The sequence below is a fragment of the Hypomesus nipponensis genome, chromosome 26 (genome assembly GCF_054491055.1).
Source record: "Hypomesus nipponensis isolate SF chromosome 26, ASM5449105v1, whole genome shotgun sequence".
NCBI classification, from domain to species: domain Eukaryota; kingdom Metazoa; phylum Chordata; class Actinopteri; order Osmeriformes; family Osmeridae; genus Hypomesus; species Hypomesus nipponensis.
The window spans coordinates 4,622,583-4,640,329 of NC_140386.1; the positions used below are offsets into that span (position 1 = coordinate 4,622,583).

The window sequence follows — 17,747 nt, forward strand, 5'->3', positions numbered from 1 at the left end:
CCATCCAACCGTCACTCCTCCCTCTCCGCCTCGTCAACCAGTCCAGTCAGTCTCTCTCTCCCTCCATCCCTTTGTCTCGGTTCTCCCCCCCCCCACGAACCGACGTTTTTTCCTGGGAGAGACCTGCTCTGCCGAAGGGGGGTCGAAGCCAGGGCCTGGTCCTACCGAGCTGTTCCCGCACCTACCGCCGCCCCCCCCCCTCCTCCCCGCCCCACCGTCTCCCTGCTAAACCAGGAGGCTTTACGCAGGGGTGACCCCCCCCCCCCCCCCCCCACCCTGGCCCCGGGCTGGGGTCAGGCCCAGGGGCCCTTCATTAAGGGGATCAATCATAAACACCTGAAAAGCTGACCTGGGTGAAGTCATGTGGTTTAGGGGGGTGGCGGTGGCGTGCAAATGGGGTTAAACCAGCGCTGGTGACCCCCCCACCCCCACCCCACCCCCTCTCGGGTCTATGGGCTCAGGACTCATATTAAAAATGAAACCGCGAAACCCTGGTACAAGCGGGAGGGGGGGGGGGGGGGTGAGGGTTAGGGTGAGAGGGTGCGTGGGTGAGGAGGAGCGTGGGTGAGAGGGTGTGTGTGTGTGTGTGTGTGTGTGTGTGTGTGTGAGGTCCCCCACCTCTCCTGGGACTCTCGTGGTTGAAGAGGATCCCGTTCACGGCAAACATGTCGTACGCCTCCCGGAAGTTGACGACGATCCAGTAGGCGTAAAGCTTCGCCGCACCTGAGACGGAGACGGAAAAGGAAGGGGAAAGAGAGAGAGAGAGAGAGAGAGAGAGAATGAGGGAAAGAGAGGAGGAGGAGAGTGGGCAAAACAGAGAAAGGACACAGGAGTTGAGAAACGACTTGTCGAGCGGACCCGTCATGTCGGAGCACAAAAGGCCCGGGGGATCATGTTTCTCTGGTGAGGACATTCACTGTAGGTTAACGACGAGTGACGCGAAGCAGGCGCATAACTGTCAAATCTCCCCCGCCCCCGCCCCCGCCCCCCGCCCCCCCCCCCCCGGTCTCTCTCACCATCCTCCTCTCCCTTCCACCCTCCCTCCCCTCTCTCCTTCCCTCTCCTCCTCTCCCCCCCCCCCCCCCCCTTTCCTCTCTCCCCTCTCCTCATCCCTCGCGCCCCTCTCATCCCATCCCTCCCTCCTCTGAGGAGGCGCGGAGAGGGGAGGTGCCTGTGGGGGCGAGCGCGGGGGTCAGGGCCCAGGCGGGGGAGGTGACCCTTGGTAGCGCCGCCTCCGAACGAGAGGCGGAGTTAGCCCTGCTCGTCATTATGGTACACGGGCCTCTCTCCGAGCTGTCCGATCGAATGCTGACAGACAAGTCAGCGAGGACATTTAGACAGCGTCGAACACGGCACCCAATCTCCAGCAAGCACACGCGTGTATCAGTGCACGCGCGTGTGTGTGTGTGTGTGTGTGTCGAAAACAGAGTGCTGTGTGCTGTGGATATAAAGGTGTCTTTGTTTAAGGGAGACCCCCGCTCCAGCTTTCAGTCAGACGTTGAGCCCGAGGGTGTGTGTAGAGAACGCTCTCTTTGCCCTACGAGCAAAGCCTTCTCTGTTCACTCACACACACTCATGTCTGCCTACACACAAACACAAGGCTTTGAAGAGAATGCCAGACATGGGATGTCTACTTGGTGTGCGCGCGTGTGTGTGTGCGTGTGATCGCGTGTCACTCATCTGGTGTGTGTGCACCCGTGTGTTTGTGTGTGAGCGTTTGTCAACGACTCACCGTGCAAGCGCATGTATGTGTGTATGTGTGTGTGTGCCAGCTAACCGTAGGGGGAGCGGGGGTAGAAGGGCGTGGTCTCCTTCTGGGGGATCTCCTGGACCTTGCCGTACAGCTCACTGGTGGACGCCTGGTAGAAGCGCACGGTGCGGGTCAGGCCGCACGTCTTGATGGCGTCCAGGAGGCGCAGGGTGCCCACGCCGTCCACGTTGGCTGTGTACTCGGCCAGGTCGAACGAGATCTTCCGGACGAGCGAGGGAGGGAGGGAGGGAGAGAAGGGAAGCGAGGAGAACGAGAGAGAGAGAAAAATCGTTATTTTTGGGGTGGGAGGGAGAAACAGAGAAATGTTGTTCGCGTCTTGTTCGAAGGTGTTTCACGTTAACGTTTGTTCCCGGTATGGGATTCCGGGTTCTTGTTCGAAGACGGCACGTGCCAATGCGTGGGGGGGGTTACTGACGGAGAGAAGGGAAGACGGAGGAGGGGTGGGGGGGGCGGGGGGGGGGGCAGTGGCAGTGTAGTATTTCGAAAAAGCCCCTCACAATCGATTATGAAACGCGTTTTTCAAAACCCAGGACCCCCCCCCCCCCCCCGAGATGCCCGTCCTTGCTCCTATAAGTCGCACGGCGCGATCACATTCGCCGTTTCTCTCTCTCTCTCTCTCTCTACCATTTCCCATCTCCTCCCCCCCCCCACCCTCGCCACCCCTCTCTCTTCCTCCGAGTGACCAGGCCAGCTCCGGCCCCGTGATCAGGTGCGAACCCCCGAAACAGAGGGGCCCGGTCGCGGTCGCGGTGTGCGGCTTCCACACACGGCGGGGACCCGGGGTGGAAAGAACCCTTATTTGAACCTGGAACTGGAGAACAGTGAGCCTCTATTCCACACACACACAGAAGTATACACATATGTATGTACAACACGCTGACGCACACTCATACACGCTCACACGTGTGTGTGTGTGTGTGCATACATATGTGGGTATAACTGCGCGCGCGTTTTGATCACATTCGATCCCGCGCTCGGACTCTCCGGAGCTCAGGCTAATCACCTCCGACGTTCGGCTCGGGTTTTTATTTGACGTTTTTCATGAGCGTCCGACACACGGCCCTCTCCGAAACACGCACACACACCCACCCACGCCTTCCATTCTCTGCTCGAACACACAGCTCGAGCAGTGCTTTGCCCCGCTGAGCTGTCAAGGGGGGGGGGCTTGAGTGAAACAAGGTCCTGCCAGCCGGCGAGAGAGAAAGAAAGAAAGAAAGAAAGAGAGAAAGAGAGAGAGAGACAAAGAGAAAGAGAGAGAGAGAGAGAGAGAGAGAGAGAGAGAGAGAGAGAGAGAGAGACACCTGGCCCCCCCACCCAGACCCTCCCAGACCTAAACCAGATCTTAAGTTAACTGCGTGTTGCTGCTACCTCCTTTCCAGAGACCCCTATTCTGGCCTACCCTGTGTGTGTGTGTGTGTGTGTGTGTGAGAGCCCGCCCATTTTTGGGAGGGTTCACAGAAGAAGTCTGCAGTAGGAATGCTCTCTCTGTCTCTCTCACTCTCTCTCACACACGCACACACACACACACACAGATTGGGGTATCTAACCCAACTGAGAAGGGCAAGGGCTAGTACTCCTTGACAACTTAAATCAAACAAATTGCCTTAATGCCTCCATTCTCTGTCACTGTGTGTCGCGGCTGACGCCAGACGTTTCTGTGTGTGTGTGTGTGTGAGTGTCTCTGGTGGACCCCCCCCCCCCCCCCCCCAGTCCAGTCCTGGTATATATTGTTTTGCTCCGGGAACTCAGCCAAGCTCTGTCAGCGTCGGTGGGGGGGGGGGGGGGGGGGGGTGGGGGGGGCGGGGCAATCCGCCGCCCGGCAAATATTCCGGTCCCTGGAAAAGAAACGATCCGCTTCAAAAACGTCCCGAACAAGGGGGGAGGGAGGGGGGGGGGGGGGGGGGGGTCTCTGGGCCTCGTGGGGCTCGACGCTCGTGGGTGACATTTGAAACCCTCTTCGTTTGGGGTGCCTTTCCTCCCGTCGGCCCCGTGAAACGGACACGGGCGTACGGTTGCACTCGATCGAGTGCGGTGACACAGAGGCGACAAGGAAATCATATCGGGGTCAGAGTGCGCTTCCTGCGTGACGGGTACCTTTGAGCTCCAGGGGCCGAAACGGGAACGGCATACTGTACGCATATACAGTACGTGTACACACACACACACACACACACACACACACACACACTGTTGGTCTGAGGTATTGTTCCATTTTCCTTTCCACATATGGAACAATGACCCAGGATCAAACAGGAGGTCACACACACACACACACACACAGTAGCCTCCGTGCCCTGTCCTCTTTGAACACTGACCTGCCACCCAGAGCCCCCAGAGAGGGAGAGAGAGGCCAGGAAAGAGAGATGCCAGGAAAGAGAGACAAGGAGAGAGACTAAGGAAAGGGAGACCCTGTGTGTTGATAGGAGGAGAGTGGATTATAAAGAAAGCCATAAACTAGATTCCGAACATGGTTTGTTGTACCGGCTGATGCCATGACTGTCATTGCCCATCCCAACCACCATCAACCAACTGAAACGACCACTAAAAGGTGTTCTCAGTGAAGAGAGAGAGAAAGAGAGCAGTCAATTACATCTGAAATAGATGAAACCAAGGCAGTAATGTGTTAACAAGGGGGGAAAACAAACAGAGATTCCCCTCTCGGGAGAAGAGGGGAGGGGGGGGGGGGGGTTAGCCCAAACCTGGCAACCCTTATCCCCATGTGGTCTAGGCTATGGGTCTGACAGAAGTGGGACATGACTTACGGATGAATAAAGCTGTAGTCTACTACAGTCAGGTGGTGGGATGAGATGCGACTCCAAGATAACGAAGGATCAAAGACTGTTCTCTCCCAAGATTGCATCATCACAATCGCCATCATCGTCACCATCATCATCCTCCTCCCCACCTTCCTCCTCCCCAATTCTGTCGACGTTCTCGAGAGCCCTGCAGGTCTCGCTCTCCTTTTACTATAGTTCGCCGAAACTCAAGGAGAACCGGCTCCCGTTCCGTCTTGTTCAAATGATCTCACGCTTGTTGGTACACACGTGCGCACGCGCAACACACTCTAGAAAAACACAACCTTCATTTTCCCCACGTCGTGCCAACGTGTCATTCTTAGAGACAGTACACTCAAACCGCAGAGTAAGAGAGAACGAAAAAGAGAAAGCGATGAAGAGACGGAGGCGAGGGGAGGATTGATGATTTCACAGAGCCATGTTGAAACTTGAAATGAGGAAGGGAAAAAGAAAAAAAAAAACGCAAAAAAACGTTATTTGTTGGAATCACTGGGAACCAAAAGTGCTTCTAATATACTGACAACAATAACAACCTGGGCAACATCCCTTTCCTAGGCAGGAGCAGAGAGGATACACAAGGTATTTCAAACCGTCTGTAAACACCAGGTACCTCAAACAGTCAGCAAACATCAAGGTATGTAAAACAGTCAGTAAAGACCAGGTATCTAAAACAGTCAGTAAAAATCAAGGTATCTAAAACAGTCGGTAAACACCAAGGTATCTAAAGCAGTCAGGAAAGACCAGGTATCTAAAGCAGTCAGCAAACATTAAGGTATCTAAAGCAGTCAGTGAAGACCAGGTATCTAAAACAGTCGGTAAACACCTGGTATCTAAAGCAGTCAGTTATCAAGAGCTGAACTCCTGCCAGCGTACGCATTTCCACCACAACGCCACAAAACAGTGTGTCGTCACGGTAATGGAACAATGTGCACACACACACACACACACACACTCACACGCCAGGGAGTCCCTTCCACACTCAGCTGTGGTAGAGTGACATGACAATAAGTGACAGTTGTGTCTCAGTAACGGTCTTCGCCTTGTCATGTGACTGTATGTTTTCTTCTGTGAACGATACGTATATTAGAGTATGTGCATGTGTACCGTGTGTGTGTTACAGGTACAGTACCACTGTGGAAGTACCACTGAAACCCCCAGGAAAGAAACAACCCAACCCACCTGCCTGACTGCGATTGGGGCGCAAAAGTGCCAACGCAGCAGTTTGGAGGCCAGCAGACGCTTGATGGATAGATCGATGTCCCTACAGTCAAATCAAGCGGTTGCTAAAGTGTCCTCGGGGAAGAGAGACCGAAAGAAAAGACAGAGAGAGAGAGAGAGACACAGAGAGAGAGAGAGAGAGAGAGAGAGAGAGAGAGAGAGAGAGAGAGAGAGAGAGAGAGAGAGAGAGAGAGAGAGAGAGAGAGAGAGAGAGAGAGAGAGAGAGAGAGAGAGAGAGAGAGAGAGAGAGAGAGAGAGAGAGAGAGAGAGAGAGAGAGAGAGAGAGAGAGAGAGAAACCGCAGCCAATTACATCGTAACTCATCGCAAAACAAAACTCGTTGAAAGTCATCAATATCCATGTCGTCAGACTCGGCATGAGAAGCCGAGAATTGCCTCCACCCACGGCCCTCCACCCACGGCCCTCCATCCCCACCTCCCCCCCCCCCACAGGTTGTTTCTGGACCGCCTTGTGCCTTTTTTTTTCAAACGTCGGTGCATTCTGTAGCCATTGGAGCTATGCCAATAAAGAAATAAGGTGTCACACACTTGGGTTAGGAGAGGGGGGGGGGAGGCATGGAAGGATGGTGCACGTGTGCAGGAGTTTTTGTGTGTTGAGAGAGTGTCTGTTAGGGCAGGTTAGACCTGAGAGCTGGTGATCGCCTGTCAAACACAGGATTTATGTCTGGAGTCTGGAAAGTCCCTGTGCCTCCCCTCCCTCCCTCTCCCTCTCTCCCTTCTGGCGCACCTGTGTGACAGGTATCGATATGTGCAGGCGGGCGATCTCGCCGCCCACTTGCCACCCCTCCCTCCCCCCTTCCACTCCTCCCGACGCTACGACTTGTAGGGAATGCGAGGAATGCCCCGGCCAATCCCGCGGCGGCGTGGTCCGGGCCAGGCGTGCAGGACAGACTGGCGTGGACGCGGTCGCCGTCTGGGTTTTTAGACGTAGTCTAACTTTTTTGTTTTTTCTCTCTCTCAGGTGACATGCCGGGTAAACACCATGTACAGCTCCTGGACCGGGGAGAAATACCTGGGAAAGTCGAGCGTAGAGAGGAGACCCCCTTCCTTCCCTCCCTCCCTCCCCTCCCTCCCTCCCCTCCCTCCCCCCTCAATTACTCCCTCCTGCCTCCAGACATTGAGCAGCCATCAATCACCCCTCCCTCGCAAACATAAACACACGTGTAAACATGGCAACAGACCTTATAACAGTGGGCTGTGGTCAGGCCCCCAGGGATGGGTTTAGCAATCACCAAACACACACACACACACACACACACACACACAGCTAGACAGGGGAAGTTTCGTCAACACCGACTACCTCCAGGACCTGTTTCGCTGTGGTTCACCACATACGTGCGCGCGCACTCGCGCACACACACACACACACACCGTGTGGGAGAGGTTCAGCATCACATCACCTTCGTCTGACTCAATCCCGTGTCTTGAAATCAAGGATTCCTAGCATTCTACCTTAAAGTTGAGTCTTTTCATTGTAAGCCCCCGCCCCCCACCACCACCACAACCACCTTCAACACCCCCCCGCCACCCCTCCCCCACCTCCCCCCAGGGGTCAGGGTTCTCACCCTCTCTATCAGCTGCAAACAGCAGGAGCACATGACATCAAAGATCAAAGCTGGAGAGGTGCGGAGAGACCCTGTGGCCCCTCCCTCCCCCCTCCCACAGTGCCCCCCCCGCAGAGAGCAAACGGACCCCCTCGCACCTCCCCCCCTCTCTCTCTCCTTCCTCTCTCCCCCCCCCCCGTCCATCCTCTCCAGCTGCCGTTTGGCCATTTGGCTCTAATCAGCTCCCAGCATCCTCTCTGATGAGGCAGGGGTGAGAACTGATGAACCGCCACTAGCCTACTTCTCCACACACACACACACACACACACAACCCCCCCCATACACGCACACACACACCAACAACACACAAACAAGCCCCCCACACACACACACAAACAAACACACACCCCTGCTTGCCCTCCCAGACCCCCCGCAGACCCCCCGCAGACCCAAATGAAGTACCATTCCCCTCCTGCTGATCCACCCCCCCCCCCCACCCCCCCCCCCATCCACCCCCACCCCCCCCCCACCTCCCCACCCCCCCACCCCCCATCTCCTCTGAGTTGATGAATGCCCCGGTTGTACGACCCCCAGCCCAACTGCTTTTATTAGTTATATTATTGTTGCTATTTTAATTTGTACTTTTATCACTTGTATTATTGTTTTTATTGATTTTATGTAAAGCACCTTGAGCTACAATTCTTGTATGAAATGTGCTATATAAATAAAGTCTTACTTACTTACTGCTTCCAATCCGTCAGCCCCTCCCCCCCCACGCACACACACACAGCTAACACACACGCACACCAGCCACACACACACACACCAGCCACACACACACATCCCGGGTACTGCTTACATGAGTTTCAAATCAAAGTGAAGGCAAGAGGGCCACCGCCCCTGCAGGTGCTGTGTCTCAGCGTCACACACACACACACACACACACACACGTCAAAAAGCCACTGACTGGATATGAAAGCAGGTACACACGACTGTTCCGTCAGCCACAAGATCACACACACACTGCACTTTGGGCTGGTCTGGTCCCTGTCTCGGAGCACTGAGACTTAACCAGGCCCAGACCCAACACGCTCATACAAAAACAACCCTCCCCACCCCAACCACCCCCACCACATGCAGCCCTGCTACTGCCTGAGCCCACCCAGGACCCTGGGTAGACTGGGGAAGCATCTGTGTGTGTGTGTGTGTGTGTGTGTGTGTGTGTGGCTCCCCTTAGAGTCCGTGTAGGTGAGAAGTGTCTGGGAGACTATGAAAGTGACATCTTTACTGTGCTTGTGTGTGTGTGTGTGTGGATTAAGTCTTGACAAATGGCTGCAGCAGTCAGGAGGGATCACAACCAAAAGATGGAGACTGTGGAGGGAGGGGGTTTGGTGAGGAGGAGCGCGCTGCACACATATGGCTCTGCTGCCACCTTGGCAGCACAGGTGTGTGTGTGTGTGTGTGTTGGTCTTCACGCTAATGAGGCTGTGTGTTGACGAGTCACTCGACAGCGGGAGGCCCAAAGAGGCAAGTCGCCCTCAAATCCCAATCTCTTGTCATCTGGAAGGAATTGGCAACTTTTCGACGCCTTCTTATCTTTACGGCTCCCCCGCTCCCCACCCCCCCCCCCCCCCCCTCCACCCCCCCTCCGCATCCCCTTTTAAACCGCTAAATTCACTTTGGGTTCAGTAGTAGGCCTATGTATTATATAGTTCAAGAGAGTAACACAATTTTTAGAAGAATAAAAAAATGTTGTAAACTAATACAAACACAACACCCAGACCGACCGACAGCCTTAATGGCTCGAGTTATTAAACCGTGTCGCTAAATGATTAAAGTGGATTAAGAAATATCTATGGTAGTGATGCAGCTCCATAAATCAGTTTGGAGGCTCGTGATTTCGTATGAACTCCAGCCAAGTCCAGTCTGTGGAAGAATGTGTGTGTATGTGTGTTTCTGGGATGGGGGGAATCAATCACCAACGCCCCCTCACCCCCCCTCACCCCAAACACCTTGGAATGGTCTTGTGAGGTTATACCGTGGTCATGAACAATGGCATCTGAACTGCAGTGTTTCGAGGTTCGATGTGTTCAGGCAGGGGTTTAAACCGCACCCTACGACAGACTTAATACGCTTGCGTAAATATCTGTCATTAATCTTCTGCTGGAGGGATGAGAACATGTCCTTATTGGGATTGGCCTGTAAAGGGTTGTTTAATGGGGAGTGCATGTTTCAGGGGCTCAGCCTTAATGACGATTTAATCCTCGTCATCCATCTCCATTATACAGCCTGTACTTCAGATAGCTGGGAGACAGACACCGATTCCTTCGCCCCTTCCTCACCCAACACCCCTTCTCCCTCCCCCTCCCCCTCCCCCTCCTTCTTCCTCTCCCTCTCCCTCTCCCTCTCCCTCTTTGATAACAAGAGTTTGCTCATTGACCTCCTTCATCTCTTGCTCTCTTGCCACAGGACCATGGATTCTGAGAACAATTCCGGGCAAAACACCACACACACACCCCTCCCCCCACACACACACACGCAGACGTTGGACGAAGACAATCGGCCGGGTTCAAGCGGTTCCCCACTCCACCCGGCCGTGTCACCAGGGCGGGGAGCGGCGGGGCGAGGGGTCAGAACGCCGGGCCGGCCCCCTCGTCTTTGAAGAGGGCCAATCACAGGCCCCCGTCTGGGGCGCAGGAAGTGCTCCGGTGGGATTTGAGAAGCCTTCCGCCTCCGCCACACAGTAAACCTCCGTCTGACTTCCTTCCATGGTCCCTCTATGCCCCCTTTTTTCCCCAGGCCTTGATTGCAATGGCCGCTGACCGCTGTCAGAGTGGCCCACCGTGGCTGGTAGGGTAGATGTCGTGTGTAGGGGGAGCAGCCATGAGGAGATCCTCGGTCTTTGGCTGTCCTCGTCCGCACGATCCCTCGGCAACCTGCCCAGCCCGCGGCCTCTGATTGGCCAGCGGGTCCTGGCCGTGCGCATATTTGCGCACGCGAACACGCGCACACCTCCCGTCCCTCCGAGATCCGCCGGCTCCTCCCTCCCTCGCCGACCTCCTCTGCCGTTACTCTCAGACGTCGGCCCACTGGAAAATCGGCCTGCCCCGCCACCTCTTCCTCCCACGTCCAAACTCCCCTCCCCCCCCGGCTCCCGTTACCCTGGACGGCGTGGGAGCCGAGGCCCCGCCTGCCGCCTCGCCGGGGGGGGGTGCGCCGGCTCCGAGCCTCGCGCGTGAAACCCGGCCATCCCGGGGCCGATCCCCCTTTTACACGCTCCCGTCTGTGTACTCCCGTGCCGAACGCCCCTCTCTCTCTCTCCTCGCTCGCTGGGACGGAGGGGAGGCCGGCCCAGACGACGGATCGGGAGTTTACGCGAGCCTCGGGTGTGTCTTCAGTGGTACAGGCGTAAACACTGACGCGCCCCCAAAACACTCACGACTATTCGTCTCTGGGGTGAAGGGGAGTCTTTGTCGATCCAATCAAGAGAACGACAGAGTCAGCGGGATGGCGATGAGTCTCCACTCGACAAATGATAGATCTCCAAAAGGAAACGACCAACGAAGGTATATAAATAGTATGCCGCAAACGGCATACGCAAATATAAAACATCCAATCAGATAAGGGGGAGTTCAGTTTGGCGAAGGAGGAGATGATTTTCGAGAGCCGGTCCTCGACAGCGAAAGCGCGCCTTAAGTTCTTTTAAAGAGTTACAAAAGAAGAAAAAAAACAGGGCAGAAACCAAACAATCCCGAACTGTCCTCCAGGGAAATCTCCATCACACGTAGACACCCCAGATCATATCTCCACCTGACAGCTGCTGTCAACACTTGGGAGGGTGACAAGTGACTGTTGCCATTGTGTGTGTGACAGGCTCACACGGCGCGGTTACACGTTGTAGGCAAACAACGGCATACCGCAATCACACGGCTGACAATCTTCCAAAAGCAACCGGTCGCTCGCCAGCTCCTCGTCTCGGTCAGGTACGCGGATCGCTCGCCCCGAGGGTTGATTCGAGGGCGTTTTCGCCGTGTTCGGAAAAACGTCGGGAGCGCACGAGGCATTTGAGCGGAACGCTTCTGTCCACCGAACTCGTCTTCATCACTTCCCTCACGCCGTCTTATATTTAGAAGCGTACGATGTTTGGGATTCTTGAAACGGAGAAGATAAACATTCCAACTGTCTGCTATGGACTGGGATGAGAAGGGGTAGAGATGATTCGGCTTATCTGAAACATCTTCTCTCCACGGTTGGAAAATTCATAAACTGCCATCCACAAATTGAACACATTCAATGGAATACATTTTTTTGTTTTACTCTGGAATATTACACACGATTAGAGAGAGCATGATTTTGACAATATTTCGGAGCTCATTGGGAGCACCTCAATCCTCTCTGCAGTTAGAGGTGTGCCCTAACAAAACGAGATGTCGATTCACGGCTTTGCAGAGCCAGGCGACAGGAATAATCTTCCAAAATAACAGACGGTAATCTGCTAATCCGCGATAACATGAGGTAACCATGTGGCAGAGAGAGGGTGAAATCAACGATTAATGACATTTCACCAGTTCACGGAGGGGGGGGGGGGGGGGTTATATAAACACACGTGCGCTTCGAGCGTGCACGCCCACGCAAGAAAAAACCCAGCGTGCACGGCGCCCGGCGAGATCCGAGCCGAAACGGAGTCGTTTGCTCAGGAGAGGCGAAGGCGGGAAAAGCCGCTCGTCTAGCAGGGAGAAATCATTTGGATTGGCTCACTGCTCCAAAGCATAACAAGGACTTCGCCAAAGGGGTCCTGGCTTCCATTAAAGAACTGACTAAAAAGGGGGGGGGGGGTCCAAAAAAAACAACATTGAAGGTTATCTTTCTGTCATTGAAGGTTATCTTTCTGTCATCGAAGGTTATCTTTCTGTCATCAAAGGTTATCTTTCTGTCATTGAAGGTTATCTTTCTGTCATTGAAGGTTATCTTTCTGTCATTGAAGGTTATCTTTCTGTCAAAAGCTTTCGGCCTCAGGCCGAAAACGTGTTTCTATCTTAGCGGATAGACAGCTATCTTAGCTATCTTAAACGACTTTATGCGTTTGTATATCGACACGTTCGACCAACGCACTGCTCAATGACAACCGCTCAATCGTTCTCACCACTCCACGACGCCCAGAGCCTAGAACCATCCATCTGTTCCGCCACACGGCAGTGGCTTGGAGTCCTACATATGCAAGTGACGGGCCCATATTTTTATACTTAACATGCAAAACCCCTCAAGATGACCCAGCAGAAACACCAGTCACGAGACTGGCCGGGAAACTCGAAAGCTAAGCGAACCCAGGAGGTAGGCCTACATGTATATGATTCCTGAGACTTCTACTCTCTCTCCTCTCTCTCCTCCTCTCTCCTCTCTCCTCTCTCTCCTCCTCTCTCCTCTCTCTCCCTTCTCTCTCTCCTCCTCTCTCCTCCTCTCTCCTCCTCTCTCTCCTCTCTCCTCCTCTCTCCTCCTCTCTCCTCTCTCTCCTCTCTCTCCCTTCTCTCTCTCCTCCTCTCTCCTCCTCTCTCCTCTCTCTCCTCTCTCTCCTTTCTCTCCTCTCTCTCTCCCCTCTCTCCCTCTCTCCCCTCTCTCCCCTCTCTCCCCTCTCTCTCCTCTCTCTCTCCTCTCTCTCCTCTCTCTCCTCTCTCTCCTCTCTGCTGAGTGCTGGTCCCCGGGGCGGTCGAGGTGATGACTGACACTCTGGTAATGCCTGCCTGCTTGTCTCTCCAAAATGAGCGCCCCTCCACCCCCACCCACCCTCTCTCTCTCTCTGTCTCTCTAATACCCCCCCCCCCCCTCCATGCACACAGGGAGGACATAGCCCCGAGAGGTTGGGAAGGAGAACCATCTGGAATGGCATCGCTCACCGCGGCTTCTCCCTTTCTCGCTCCCTCTCGCTTGCTCGGCTTGTCTTTCCAGCCTGAATATCTCTCTCCATCTCTCTCTCGCTGGCCTGTCGCTCTGTCACTGTCTCTCACTCTTTCTTTAAAGTTCACCCGTCCGCTCAGAAGTGTTCTGCCTCCGGATTGGGGGGATGTGAAGAGTAGCAGTTGTCAGCCGAAATCGACGCCAGTCAAAACACCTTCCTGAGGAAACCAAAAGGGGGTCTGACAGTATCGGTCGCTAACCCGTCGTCCCACACCCCAGACCCAGATACACACAAACACGGTCACACACACACACACACACACACACACACACTGAAGTGAGTGAGCGAAATGAAACAACGTCACGTCCATTCCGCAATGTCATTTCCGATTATCACGTGCAAAGTCATGTTGTTTCTGTCATGTCGAGTGCGACGATTTGGCTCCATGCTTATGAAGCTTGCGTTGAATTTGTTCTGATCGTTACCAGCTTCTGCGATGGGTTTCAAGGGAGGGACCATCCAACCATGTCTTCTCACAGCCTGGACGTACCACAACATACAAATACTCTCACCTCCGCCGTGCAGTATAGCTATCATGAGAGAGCGCGAGTGCGTGCGTGGATGCGTGCGCGCACAAAAGAACGAGTGACGACTCGAGGCATTTGACGCCGCTCGCTCGCACACTTGTTTAGTGGTGAGAGCAGAAGAAAAGGTGTGGGGGGGGGGAGGGGAGGGGGGGTGTTTTTCATTAAAAGTTCCTGTCGGGAGATTACAGCCTTCATCCTCCCCGAGGCCCGACAGTTTAATTGGACTGTAATGAGATTGGCACGACGGTTTGGTTTTTACTGCAGCGAGTGAGACAGTTTAATTGGATGATAATGGGGCATCGTTGGGGACCATTACGGGCCGTTTTTGGGGGGGGGGCGGGCAGTGGTCCGGGTGTTCACCCTTCACCCCTCGCGGTCTGGTCGGCGTCTCGGGCGCGGGGCGATCACCGCAGACTCGTCTCGACACGTGATTGGTGCTCCGTAGGGGGTTAGAGCCCGGGGGGGGGAGGGAGGGGGCAGCTGATTGGCCGTCGCCGTCAGGGGAAAGTGTGAACGGCGCGCTGGAGCCGGTGTTTGTGTATCTACGTCTCTCTCTCTCTCTCTCTCCCCCCCCCCCCCTCGTTATTCCTGTAATTGGGGGAAGGAATGTCGAGGGGGAGGTTGGGGGCGGATCGTTCCAGAACGTCCAAGTGCCCCGAACCCCCTTTCCACCAGCTTTGGCCTCCGCCCCTTCACCCATGTGTGACGAGTTCACCTACAGCAGAGTGCACCACTGTGCGCACACACACACACACACACTCCTGTCTCTCTTCCATGTCCCACGTCTGACTCTGTAGGCTCAGTAATTATTTTGTGTGTGTGTGTGTGCGCGCGCGCTGAGGGGGAGAGTGTAAAGAAAACAGCGTGTGTGTGTTTGTTTTGGAGCTCGCCAGACAGAGCAACCAGAGAGATTATCTCCTGACTAATCGTGTTCTGTTCCCAGTTCGACTCAACTACCGTCCCCCCCGTCCCCCCCTCCCTCAACTCCCCTTCCCACTCCGAACACGAAGACCTCCAGCTAAGGGTCAGTAACCAGTGTTTAAGAATGTCAGTGAGCAGTGAGAGGGAGAGAGAGAGAGAGAGAGAGAGACAGAGAGAAAGAGAGTTCTGCTTAACTCTGCAAATCCGGGAGGAATAACAAGCCGTGTTTACGCTGCGAGACCATTTTCAGGACCGGGGCGCTGCACCGTCACTCGCTCCCACCCTCATCTCCGAGGTGCGTTTGTCCTCTCTCCTACTCGACGGTTATGGAGCCAATGGATCCACGGTGACAGAAAAAACAACAGGAATCATAATAATCGCAGGATCCAACGAACACATGGCATTCAGCCCCTGACCGTTAACTCGTCGCCTGCCAATCACCCACAGCGACTGTCAGATAACCCCACCTGTCAGGTGTCCATACAACCTGTCCTGACAGCCACAACAGCCTGTGATGAATCGCTCCGGGGAGAACCACCCCCCCCCCCCCCCCCCCGACAAAAGACAAAAAAACGAAACATTAATCTCCAGAAGACAGAAGCTCGGTACACACAATGAGAGGAGGGAGTGGAACTGTTTATCACTCAAACGGCCACAGTCAGGGCTAGTCTCACAGTCAATGGTGCTTGGCAGAGTGGGGCGCTGGTGTCGGCTTTGACAGCAGCCCTCCAAGAGAAGCATTGCTGCTGCTCATTTGCCTGGTGTCAATGGGGATTGATGGAATCTCCTCGAACTGTAATCGTTGCTCCCGCCCCTGGGCGAAGGTGTTCAAAACGATTTGGATTCGCTCCCCGCTGCCATGAATGACTCTTTGTGCTCCGGTGAGACGGTGACGTTTGTCGACGAGCATTTCGAGAATGTGACAGTGAGCGACACGTTTTTATGGCCAACCGCTGCCTGCCACCCTGGGAGCCGAACCACTTTGATCCGGTTCTTTCCGGACGGGTGGAGGACGCCAACCCGACAGGCACAATGGGACACATGCATGAACGCACGCAGACACACACACACACACACAATATACCTGCTACGGTACGATATGTGTGGGTTTGCACAGAGCTTCATAAAAACCTGTTTGTTACAGGTGACGCAAGTTTAGAGGCGAGCGACCCCACCCTCTGAGACACGACTATGACAGGCTGATTTAAGTCCTCAAATAAAAAACAAAACAAACAAAGACAGAGAGAGAGACAGGTTTAAAGAATTCAACCATGGGAACATTCCCATGGTTTACAAATACACCTGCGTTCGACAGACAAAAGACTCGCCAAAACAATGACTCCTTTTTTGATTGCTATCTAACTGTAATAAATTGCTTATTTGGCCCTCCCGTCTCTCTCTCTCTCTCTCTCTCTCTCTCTCTCTCTCTCTCTCTCTCTCTCTCTCTCTCTCTCTCTCTCTCTCTCTCTCTCTCTCTCTCTCTCTCTCTCTCTCTCTCTCTCTCTCTCTCTCTCTCTCTCTCTCTCTCTCTCTCTCTCTCTCTCTCTCTCTCTCCTCTCTCTCTCTCTCCCTCTCTCTCTCTCCCTCTCTCCCTCTCTCTCCCTCTCTCTCTCCCTCTCTCTCCCTCTCTCTCTCCCTCTCTCTCTCCCTCTCTCTCTCCCTCTCTCTCTCTCTCCCTCCCTCCCTCCCTCCCTCCCTCCCTCCCTCCCTCCCTCCCTCCCTCCCTCCCTCCCTCCCTCCCTCCCTCCCCCCCCCCCCCCCCCCCCCTCCCTCCCTCCCTCCCTCCCTCTCTCCCTCTCTCCCTCCCTCCCTCCCTCCCTCTCTCCCTCTCTCCCTCCCTCCCTCTCTCCCTCTCTCCCTCTCTCCCTCCCTCCCTCCCTCCCTCGTCTGTCTACTTTGTTTTGGTGGAAAATGGTCTGGTGACATCATTGCTCCCTGCAATGACCGTGTAAGAGTGCCATCTCTTAATTACCTCACAGACACCCTCCTGGCACACCACCACCCCAACCCACACACACACACAAAGAAAAAAGGCCAACTGCATAACTCGAACTCAGGAACATGCAGTGCTAAAATGGCCATGCCCAGCTTGAATCCACCATTGTACATTTCCAGCGTTGGCTTTGCGGAGCCTGGTTCAACAGGGAAACGCGTGGATGTCGGGAGCGAGAACTGCAACACCCGGTCGGACGTAAAACACTAAACAAACTGCTAAATGAAACAAACAACCCATTATGAGGCTGCAAGGGAGACGGCGAGAGTTGAAGTATTGTATTTGTGCATAGAGCAGTAGAGAGAGAGAGAGAGAGAGAGAGAGAGAGAGAGAGAGAGAGAGAGAGAGAGAGAGAGAGACAGAGAGAGACAGAGAGAGACAGAGAGAGACAGAGAGAGACAGAGAGAGACACAGAGACACAGAGAAAGAGAGAGAGAGAGAGAGAGAGAGAGAGAGAGAGAGAGAGAGAGAGAGAGAGAGAGAGAGAGAGAGAGAGAGAGAGAGAGAGAGAGAGAGAGAGAGAGAGACAGAGAGAGAGAGAGAGAGAGAGAGAGAGAGAGAGAGAGAGAGAGAGAGAGAGAGAGAGAGAGAGAGAGAGAGAGAGAAAAACACAAAAGGCAACATACAAGTACAGAGGCATCCAGCTAACTGCATCGCCTAAATGCTTTGCGAGTACACAGGAAGGGAAACAGAAGACAATAATCGCAAACTCGATTCGCCTCGGTAGACACACAAGGCGCGTGCGTCCGTGTGTGGGCAGGGGGCACGCATTCCGCAATCCCTACACACACACACAGCTCACGTCGGGTAAACACCTCAGCGTCGGGCCTGTACACACACACACACACACACACACAGGCATTCAACCTGACGTGATAATGCCTCTGATCTCTATGTCAACTGCATTGTGTGTACAGTGTGGGCCTTGTTTCAACTGAGCTTTAGTCGGGAGCTGCACGCGTTTTTCCTGCCAAGGTGAGCATGTAAGCCCACTTCCTGAGCCAAC

The 17,747-nt window shown here is 54.5% G+C and overlaps 1 protein-coding gene across 2 annotated transcripts in view; it reads right to left on the reverse strand.

Annotated features, from left to right (window-relative positions):
* gmds (GDP-mannose 4,6-dehydratase) overlaps window positions 1-17,747 on the reverse strand; it is a 100,881-nt gene that overhangs the window by 70,590 nt on the left and 12,544 nt on the right. For both annotated transcript variants that reach the window (XM_084693157.1, XM_084693156.1), the window contains 2 exons: window positions 1,778-1,970; window positions 619-723 (listed from right to left, as the gene is read on the reverse strand). In XM_084693157.1, coding sequence (XP_084549283.1) covers window positions 619-723; window positions 1,778-1,970 — 298 coding nt within the window. The remainder of the gene's footprint in view (window positions 1-618; window positions 724-1,777; window positions 1,971-17,747) is intronic.